The 10,525-nt window shown below is 59.0% G+C and overlaps 1 protein-coding gene across 1 annotated transcript; it reads left to right on the plus strand.

The window, feature by feature from the left end:
* Positions 1–6,933: 6,933 nt before the first annotated feature.
* On the plus strand, positions 6,934–8,727 carry CYB561 (cytochrome b561; the record flags this gene model as incomplete). Its single annotated transcript, XM_082331649.1, has 5 exons — positions 6,934–7,135; positions 7,355–7,453; positions 7,525–7,628; positions 7,708–7,865; positions 8,529–8,727. 5 exons carry the CDS (start codon positions 6,934–6,936, stop codon positions 8,725–8,727), a joined length of 762 nt encoding a protein of 253 aa, XP_082187775.1.
* Between the last annotated feature and the right edge of the window lie 1,798 nt (positions 8,728–10,525).

Here is a 10,525-nt window from a genome sequence, read left to right on the forward strand (position 1 = left end):
TCCATCTTTTCCCTAGATAAAAGATGTATTTAAAGCATGGTGTGTCCCCTCTGCATGGGGACAGGGTGCAATGGGGCACAGAGCATTGCTGCTTTATCACAAGAAGTGCTCACTCAGCTCTTGCCAGAGGCTGAACACAGCAGAAACACTCCTTATCGGCACAATTTCCACCCTGGCCCACAAAAACACTTTCTAGCACACGCCTGCCCTAGGACAAGGGTTTATGGCCCCGGGGAGGCTGGTCCTGGTGCGGGCGTGGGGGGACACGTGAGCATGGGGCAGCCCGAGCGAGCAGGACCATGTGTTTCCCCCAGCCTCAGCGCTGGGCAGCTCGGTGGGGCCGGAGGCGGATGGGAAAGGGATGGAGATGTGGTTTCCACCGTAGGATCTCCTCAGGCTCCATCCCCCAGGCTGGGACCAGCACCAGCAGCCCAAGGATGTGCTATGACATTGCAAGGCCCTGAAAATGCAGCATGCTGAAGGCAGCTGTCAGCTCAGGGCCCCTAAATGATGCCCACATCTTGGGAGGGTTGTAAATAAATGCAAGACCCTGATAGTCAGCCCCTGGGGATCCCCCAGCCACAGTGCAGGAGATGTGCCCGGTACCAAGCATGTGGCTGGGAGCATCACGGGGCAAGAAGTAAAAGCCTGGCCAGAAATCATCCCTCCTCCTTCATCGCTCATCCTTTGTCCTTCATCCTTCATCCCTCACCCCTCCTCTTTCATCTCTCATCCTTCATCCCTCCATCCCCCTTTCCTCACCAGCCAGCCAGAGCTGGGCACTGATACAAGGTGAGCGAAGAGGCCGATGTCTTCCCTCCACACACGTCAGCCCAATAAAACATGGCAAAGTCTATTATTTCCCCCTTTTTTTCCCTTTAATAACTAAAAACAATCCCAGCCCCGAGGCGAGTCAGTGTGACTGCTCTGGGAGCATTAATCATCCGCTGTGAACCCGGTGCAGGTTATCATGGCTGTTTATCCTAGCTGCTATTAAAAAATTGCCATAAATGCCCCTTCAGCCTCTTCTGAAAGAGATTAAGTGTTTGCACTGGCTGCACTGATCGTATCGCCCACCCGGCTCAACAAAGTTGTGTTCCCGGCAAGGAGGAGGACAGGGTAGCTTAATTGCTGCCAGGAGGAGAACCAGGGTCTTTTCCAGCCGGGCTGCTCTGATCCCCGGCCCAGGAATGAGCTGGGTTCCCAGGGGAGCTTTGTCCCACCTGGGAATCACCCATTTTTCAGCCTTCATGGGACCCCAGGGAATTGGGGACCAACCCCTGCGACATGACCCAGTGGGACAATTTGTGCTTAATCCCAAGCTACCCTGCAGCTGCTACCTTGGCAGCCACAGAGCCTTCCAACATGACTTCTACTTTTTTCTCTTATATTTAGTGAAAAACTGTTAATTTTGCCCCAGGTTTGTGGTTTTGCGGGGAACTGTGGCAGCTGGGGTTGTTTCAGGCAGCAGTTCGGCTCCTCCATGCAGCTGGGCTCTTGAATCGCAATCCTCCGGGGAGGCATCTTGGAAATTAGCATTTCTTAGCGATAAAAACTTGATTTAGGAAGGAATAAAAAACAAAAGCAAAAGAGGTTAGATCAGCAAAATGGTAATTTGATAATCTCTGGTGGAGGGAGGAGAAGCCGCCCGCACCAGGGCGGGGGTGAGCAGCAGGGAAGGGCAGGAACTGCTGGTTTTACCATGAATTATCAGTTGATGATGCTCCTATTGATCTGCAGGTGCTTAGCAGCCCAGGACAAACCTGGAGCGGGTGCTGGGCTTGCCCGATAGCTGGGGAGCTGGAGCAGCATCCACTGAGCTGCTTTGACTCACTGATCTGCAGGAAGCTGTGGCAGCTCCAAGCATCCCCGAGCATCCCTGAGCCCCGTGGGTCCATGCCAGGACAGCCAGCACTGGCTCTGCTAGCCGACCGGCAAGTCACTGCCCTGGCAGCATGGGGAGGATTTCATTTTTGCCAGCTCAGGGAAAGCTCAGGCAGATTTAATAAAGCCATTATGCCCCTGGCAATGTCTTTAATTAAAGAGCTGGTTACAAATGGCTCACTGCTCCCCAGTAAGAGCAGGGTGCCGGCCAGCATTGAAGGGGCTCATTTGTCCCTGGATCGGCTGCCACCGAGTCCCCTTGCACATGGCAGCGGGTGCAGGGACCCCTCGGCAAACGCTGCCATGTGCCACCCTTGGGTTTGTCCCTGCTGTGTGAATGGGACAAGAAACCATGTCCATTTAATCATGTAGGGTTGAGGGCTGCTATGTTTTTTTGGCTACTGAAAGTTGAGGTAGTTCAGCTGGATGCAGTTACAAACATTTATAAAGCTGTTTTGTATTCCATTACAGCAGAGCTGTTCCCAGCAGAGGATGAAGCTTTTCATCTTGCCAAGTGTCCTAAAGGATGAACCCCCAAACCTCATCCCCATTCAGGCTTTCCCAAGGGTCTGTGATGGATGTTCTCGACCCCTTGACCAGACTGGGGGTGGTTTGGTGCAGGCTCCAGAAGAGGTAAAGGCCTGGGCTGTAGCCTGACTGTGAGCTCCTCGTTTCAAGCTGTTCTCTGAAAAGCCACGAAGGAGCAGAGCGACACAGTGAGCATCGATGCGTATGAGCTTGGAACACCGATCATGTGATTAACATATGAACAGCGGGTGGCTTTTCCAAGACTCGTTTACCAAGGAACAAAGTAACTTGTGGGTACAAGGCATCTCCTGCATGCATTTTTCCATCACATGTAATTTGACTACGAGCCAACCACTTAATCCTATAAATATGATAGCTTAAGTGAACCATCTTTGAGCTCTCCCTGCTCGGCAGTGTGGCTGCATGGCAGTGATCTCCCCTTGAGCTGGGATGCCTCTCAATGATGCTCCTCGAGGCAGAGAGACCTTTTACCAACAACAGATCTTTTTGGTAAGCAACCAATATCACGCATGCATAACCTTGTAATATGGTAAAACTTTGATTTCATCTTGGTAACTTTGATTGTATGCTGAATTGATGCTAATGAAACATTATATAAACTTTGCATGTACAATCCCTTAGACATAAACCGTTGACCCAGTCTGAGACTAGGACTGGACCTAGCTGCACCTAAGCTCCATCAGGAGTTTAGAATGCAAGGGGGTCTGCTCTGAACCTCATGACTCAATGGAAGGGTCTTCCTTACTCTTTGCATCGCTGGTCTCTCTGTGAATCATTCTAAGTAACTTGAGTGTAACTCAATTTTCCTTTGTATGATTCTTCCATGCAATAATTAATAGAGTGAACCTTGCCATCGAACTTTGTTAAGTTGCACTTTTACAACATCATATTATTTTGCTGGTGATTCCTTAAGCGTTCTAAATCACCCGTTCACAACAGAGTCTCAGCTGGACCATGGTCGGGGAAATCCTTCCTCTGCTCTGCCCTGACACCCAGCCGGCCCTTTCCAGCTGGGGCACAGCCCAATGGCTCAAGGTTTGCCATTTATGGTGGCTTTTATGGCTTAGCTGATTAACTCTGGTAAACCATTTCCCAACAACCATCATAGTGATAAAGCCCGACAGCAGGCTGGAAGGTGGCAGTGGCTCCTATGGCAGCGCCGTACACGGCCTCCCACTGCTGTGGGGTTGTTCCCTGTGGGTGAAGGCTCAGGGTGGTGGCCCTGGGACTCTGCCCCAGGCTGCAGCGGGGCCCGGACTTTGCTCTTGGTGTGACAGGTCTCCATCAGGTCCCAGGGCTGCACTGGGATTTCGGCTCTACTGAATCACGCCGTGGTGGTGGTGGGGTTGCCCAGATCCTGAGGTTTGTGCCCCATGGCACAAGTCCCTGGGGGGGGAGGGGGAGAAGGTGATGGGGATGTTGGGGGGGAAACCTCAAGAGGGTCTTTGGGGTGCCTTTGCTCAGGAGGGTCTGGGCAGGTGAGAGCAGCCCCATGTGCCCAAGGGGAAGGGCTGGGGGAACAACCCTGCACCCAGGCAGAGGCGGTTACAGCTGATCTTCTGCACCAGGGCAGCACCGGATCCCACCAGCCACTCCAGGGCCCAGGGTGCTCCAGCTCCCATGGGTGGTGAGGGCCGAGGGTGCTGCAGACCCCACCAGCCGCTCCAGGTGTGGGGGTGCGCTGGCTCCCATGGGTGATCTGGCTCGGGGGTTGCTCCGCGTCCCTTTGGGGACCCAGACCCAAGAATGGTGCCTATCCCACCTGGTCCGTACCTGGTCACTCTGGATCCCACGGGATCCCGCGGGCTCCTGGTGACACCTAGTGGCACCGTGTGACACACATGCACACCCAGACACGGCCCGCTGCTCGCCCTTGTGCACGGCGCTGCATCCCCCGGGGGACGCTGCCCGCAGCCGGGCCAGGGGGAGCCGGGGGGGGGGGACGACCCCCCCCATCACCCCCACCTCCCCTCTCCAGGCTCTTATCGCTGGGGCCCTCCCATGGGGGAGCGCAGGATGCGGCCGGCGGTGCCTGAGGGGCTCCTGGGGCGGGGGGGGGCAGGCGGAGGCAGGGGGTCTCCCAGGACATGTCACCCCGCTGCCATCCCTGCACCCACAAGCCCAGCCAAGAGCCCTGCAGGGGTGCTGGCTCCCAGCACATCACCGCGATACTGCTGACGGGGCGCAGGGGATGAGTGGGAGCCAATTAAGCCAGATCCACACAAGGCCCTGGTTTGCGCTGCTCAAATAAATACAAATTAAATGGTGACAGAGGCAGTGTGCCCTGTCCACGGGTTGTGAGGTCCCTGGCCTGGTTTGGGGCTGGGCTGCTGCAGGGTGCAGGGGCTCAGGTGGGTGCTGGCAGGGCCTGGCACAGCTGGCGGGGGGGGGGTCACAGATGCTGCCAGCACCTTGGGGACCATCCCCACAATACACAGACACCACACTCCGTGGTGATGCCCCTCCCAGGTTTGCAGCCCCCTCCCCAGCGTGCAATGGCACCCTCCCTCTGCAGCAATGCTGGGGGCTGCAGGCCCCCCCTTGCTTTGCCATCGCTCCGTTGCCTTGCCAACGCAGTGGCTCTGTCCCTCGTTCAGACACTGTCACCGCCGGGCCTGGCGCAGGCGGAACCACCCGGCACCCACAGGTAGGGTTGGGGGGGGACACCGGGGGGATGCATGGGTGTCCACCTCCAACCTCCCCCCCATACATCACTCAGGCCCCCACAAGTCTTGAGCTGGGATGAGCTCCCTCCCCTGCACGAGCCTATAGCCCCCATCGAGAGCAGAGAGATTCCCCCCAAACCCCTCCCGGGGTTTCTGGGGGGGTCCCAGCCAGAGGCCACGGTGAGGGGCTGACAGGGTATGCAAGGTGCACCAGTACCCCCCTCCCCAGGCCACATGGGGAGGGTTTAACCAGAGAAGCCCCCCTCGTCTTTTCCCTGGGACAGGGGGGACTGGGGCTGTGCTTGGGGGCTGCTGGGGGTGCAGGGGGACAGAGATGTGGTTGAGGGGGGACAGGCAGGTCCCCACCATGGGATGGCTTTGCAAAGGGTCCTGGCCGTATCCGTCTCTCCCAGTCCTCAGCAGTGGCTGGGAGCAGCAGATGGGATAGTTTTAGCGCTAACGGGCAACTTGCAGAGACCGTTTCCAACAGGCACCTCCCCACATCCTGTTGCCAGTTCCCATGGCCGGGGGGAGGTCGTTCCCTGTCCCTCTGTCCCCAGCGTGGCTGGGGACTGGGTTGGCCCTCTGTGTGAGTGCCAGCAGGGCCAGGTGTTTGCATCTGGCGGGAGGATGCGGGGGGCAGGATGGGACCGCATGGGCACCCACTGGGGATCTGTGGCCCCATTGGAGCCAGCAGCCTTGCGGTGAGGTTTGGGGGGGCTGTTGTGATGCAGGGAGGAGATGGTGCCTCTCGCTGCCCCCCCCCCCCGGCCTAGTCCCCCTGCCAGTCCCCACAGAGCAGCCCATGGCCCCGGGCAGTGAGGCCAGGCGCGGGCAGGCGGCCTTTGCAGTGAAACCTAATGGAATAAACCAATTCCCTTAACCCATTTATCCGGCTGATCCAATAAAGGTGGCTGGGAATAAAGTGTGTGCATGGCCTTAATGCATCGCCCCCCCCCGCCCCAATGCCCACCCCTGGTCCTGACAGCACCGTGGGTCTGTCTGCAGCAGCCGGCCCGGTGCTCCTCCCCAGAGGCAGCCGCAGCTGGGACAGAGGTGGGACGTTGGCCCCTGGGGCTGGGACTCACTGGCCCTGGCTGACATAGAAGCAGGAGAGGTGGCCGTGCTGGTGGCAACGTTGTCATCTCTGATCCTCAGGCCAGCAGGGAGCATCGGGGGATAACCCAGCACGAAGCACGACACTGGCGCAGGTGGGTTGTGGGGGCCGTGGGGCAGCTCTCCGGTGCGGCTGCAGCACAGCCGGGTAACACAGTGTGTCCTGTGTTACCCTGTGTCCCACCCCAGCACAGGGGTTTGCTCAGCCCTGTGTCACCAGGGGCCATTGCTTTTGTCATGGGGGGGGTTCCCGAGCAACCTTGCTCGTCCCTGCCCTGCCTTCCTCTAGTAGGCTTTTGGGGGTTGTTGTGGGGCTCTGGGGTTGCGTGAGGTGGGGAGGGGGCAAGGGTGGGACACAGGATGGGCATGGAGAGGCGGCGATGGAGGGACAGAGATGGAGGGATGGTGTGGTTGGAGGGCTGGGGCAGGAGTGCTGGGGCAGGCAGGATGTGGGCAGGAGCAGGCAAGTAGAGGCAGGAGGGCAAGGGACAGGGCTGGGCGTGCTGTGGCAGCTGGGAGCCACCTCCGGGCGTGGGTGACGCAGCAGCCCCAGCAGCACCAGGAAGCGTCCGGCTCCGTGGCAGGTGAGGGCGGAGCGGCGGCGCTGGACGCTGCCCGCAGCAGGACCCTGCACTGGGGCCAGCTGGCTGGGACCCCACTGCCACGCAGGGCCACTCGTGGCTTCGCTGTCCCCTCCTCTCTGTCCCCACAGGCCGGCATGGACGGAGCTCCGCCACCTGCAAGCCCTGCTGGGCTCTCGGCGTATGTGGCCGTGTCACAGCTGCTGGGCCTGACGCTGCTGGCCACCATGGGCGCCTGGCTGGGCCGCTATCAGGGCGGTGTGGCCTGGCACAGCCCCCTCCAGTTCAACGTCCACCCCCTCTGCATGGTGCTGGGCATGGTTTTTCTCCAAGGTGACGGTGAGCGGGGCCATGGGACAAGTGCCCTGTCCCAGCTGCAGCTTTCAAAGCTCCTGGAGCTGCAGCCAGGCAGGGTGCAAAGGGGACAAAATGGTGACAAATGAGACCGGGAAGATGCTCCAAGACACCCCCCTGCCTGCGTGCAGCACCCCTGGAAGATGCAGGGTGCTGGGGAGGTGGGGGACCCTCATGGATGCTCATCTGCCCTCTCTCTGGCAGCTCTCCTGGTCTACCGGGTCTTCAGGCATGAAGCCAAGCGCTCTACCAAGGTGCTGCACGCACTGCTCCATGGCCTGGCGCTGGTCATCGCCCTTGTCGGTGAGCGCTGGGGCCGGGATGGGCGGATGGGGCTGGATCCGTCCCCAGCGGTAACAGGCTCCTCTCTGCAGGCATCGTCGCTGTCTTCGAGTCCCACCGGACCAAGGGCACCCCTAACATGTACAGCCTGCACAGCTGGTGCGGGATGGCTGCCTTCGTGCTCTATCTCCTGCAGGTGAGGGCTTGGGGAGCCCCTGGGCCCCCGGGGGGGTAGAGACCCCACAGTACCCCATAACATCCCCGTGCCCCCGCAGTGGCTCTTGGGCTGTGGTTTCTTCCTGCTCCCCAGCGCCTCCTTCTCGCTGCGCAGCCGATACAAACCCCAGCATGTCTTCTTCGGCATCACCCTCTTTGCCCTCTCCATCGCCACCTGCTTGCTGGGCATCACTGAGATGCTCCTCTTCAACATCAGGTGGGTGACCAAGCTGGGGGGTTCGTAGCCCCCCGGATTCCCCTGACCCCCAGCAAAGGGCTGCTCCAGCCCCATGGGGCAGAGTCTGGCCCCTGCTCAAGCCATGGCTCCGTGGCTATTAGATCTCCCTGAGGCCTTTAGTTCTGCTGCTGCTGAGTCACTACCCAGATGATGTTTAACAAGGGCCGGATCCTGCAACAGCTTTCTTTGGGGATGGGGATAAAATATCCACCGTTGCCTCCCTGCAGCTGGGTGTTTTCAGAAAACCCCTGAGACACTCATGTTCCCGAGGCCTCTGCCCTCGCAGCTAGACAACAAGCGATTGCCCATGGCCCCAGTTGCACATCGGGGTCCCCCTCAGCACCGTGGGGACATGGCTATGGGGCACCCCAGGAGCCACCTCCCTCTGGCTGGGGGAGCACATCTGGCAGGGAGGTGCTGGGCTGCCTATAGCCCTGCTATAAGACTGTGCCTCCTGTTTTCTCTGCTGTCACCAAGAGTGGCCCTCCCCAAAGTGAGCAGCACCAGGGCAGTCACCTCTTGCCCTGATCTGGGGGAAAGGGACCTTTCCTGGGGTGTGTGCCTGGAGGAAGAGGATGAGGATGAGGAGGGGCTCCCAGCCAGGGTAGGGACAGGCTTGGGCATCTCCCTCCACCCCTGCAGGGACTCCTACAGCCACTTTGTGCCCGAGGGCATCCTGGCCAACACCCTGGGGATGCTGCTTTTGGCCTTCGGGCTGGTGGTGGGCTACGTGCTGACGCGGGATGACTGGAAGCGCCCACCGCTGGCTGAGGAGCTGGCCCTCTCCATGGACTTCAAGACCCTGACGGAGGGCGAGAGCCCCGGTGGCAGCAGCCAGTGATGTCCCCAGCTCCCTGGTCCCCAGCACAGGCACCTCATGGTGTCTGTGGGATGTTCCTGTGCACCCTGTCCCCGGTGTCTTGGGGGTCTGCCCAGCTCAAGGTGACAAGGACAGCTGGGGAAGGACACGCTTGTTGGTGTAACGCTGCCTGTTGGGTTCAGCCTCGCTTGGCCTTACTCCTCCTCAGCTCTGCCCCACGCAGCCCCTGGTGCCCCTCCGAGCCTGACCCCAGCCCTACGGGGATGGATGTGCCACAGGCAGAGGCAGGGGCTGGCAGGGGCACTGGGGCACAAAGGATGGGGGTCTCCAGGCTCTGTCCTGCTCTGGGGACCTGGGGGTGGGAGCTCAGATTCCCCACTGAGCGGCCAAAGCCCAGAGCCTATTCCCAGTCCTGATGGGCAGAGGGGATGTTTGCCATCACCGAGATTTCCCACTCGCTGGCAGCCCATCGCCCTCCAGTGCGGCTGTGCGTGGGGGCTGCCCCCCAACAAAGGGCTCCCCGGGGCTTCGGAGTGACCCGGCATCTGTGCAGGTTCAGCATCTTTGTGTCTGAAATATTTTCCCCTCTTGTGTGATGTGTTGTCTGCTCAGTGAATGCCCCCAACCTAATAAATGTTTGCAGCTAACCCTGTCCTCCTCCAGCTCATGGTTTCGGGGTACCCCCGAGCTCCCACGCGCTGTGGGCAGTGGGAGAGGAGCTGCCCAAGGGGCTGGGAAGGGCAGGGTGGGTATTTGGGCTGGGATTGTCCCATCCATGTCCTGCACCGTGCACCTGGTGCTGCAGAGCTCAGTGGTGGCTGCGTGAGGGACCCCACACGGACGTCTCCAGGGCCTGGCCATGCACTGGATGTGATGTGCCCATAGAAATGGGGGAGACCCACTGCCATAAGGTGATGCATCCCTGACGTGGGCTTGTCTCCTCTGCTGAAAGCATCCCATCTTCCTTCTGGGTTTCAGCACAGGCAGCTGCACGGGTGAAGCTGCCAGAAACCTGAAGCTCCTGATCCCAGTGCTGCAAAGCAAGCACAGCCCCAGCAAAGGCGCAAGCCCACGCTGGGGGTTTTTGCTCACCACAACCCCAATGCACTGTGCATCCAGCCCAGCCCGCTGGCTGGAGGCAGGGATGCTCACAGCTGCGAGGGGCGTTCAGCTGTGAAGCCGAGCCCTGGGTTCAGGCACAGATGAAGCAAGCAGACACTCTGGGTCTTGGGAGCTGTAGGGCTCCAGTGTCCACAGGGCCAAGCTGTTCTTTCCACAATTTAATCCAGAAAACTCTCTGATGCAGTTCCCTCCCCTATTTCATTAACGCCTCTATGCTAACAGCAGCAGCAGCACTGCCTCTGTCCCCTCCTGCTCCCGGCAGTGCCATGTCCCTGTCCCCCTCCCCAGGCAGTGACAGCCAGACCCGACCCTCGACCCGTCCCTAGGTTATTTCCACGTCAAGAAGCCACAGTGCGCTCCTTTGCTCACCGCAGCGTGGGAAAAACACCAGGCCAGACGCCATTTCCAAGTGTTAACCATTTATAAATAAGTACATTTTTTCATACATACAGTTTTCATTGTACAGATTACAATCTGTATACATGGGGGGGAATGCATTCTTTTGAACTTTTCACATCTATCTCACAGCTCACATGTACAGACAAGAAAACTCTGCTCAAGCAAATACGGCAAAGGAAAAAATATGTTTTCTTCTTTCCTTATACATGAGAGGCGAAGGCCTCCGCTGTTGGCAGGGGTTGCTCTTCCCACTGCCCAATATCACAACTGTGTGGTGTTCAATATATCAGTAGAGAGA

The sequence above is a fragment of the Platalea leucorodia genome (assembly GCF_965183815.1).
Source record: "Platalea leucorodia genome assembly, chromosome: 22".
Classification (NCBI taxonomy): Eukaryota; Metazoa; Chordata; class Aves; order Pelecaniformes; family Threskiornithidae; genus Platalea; species Platalea leucorodia.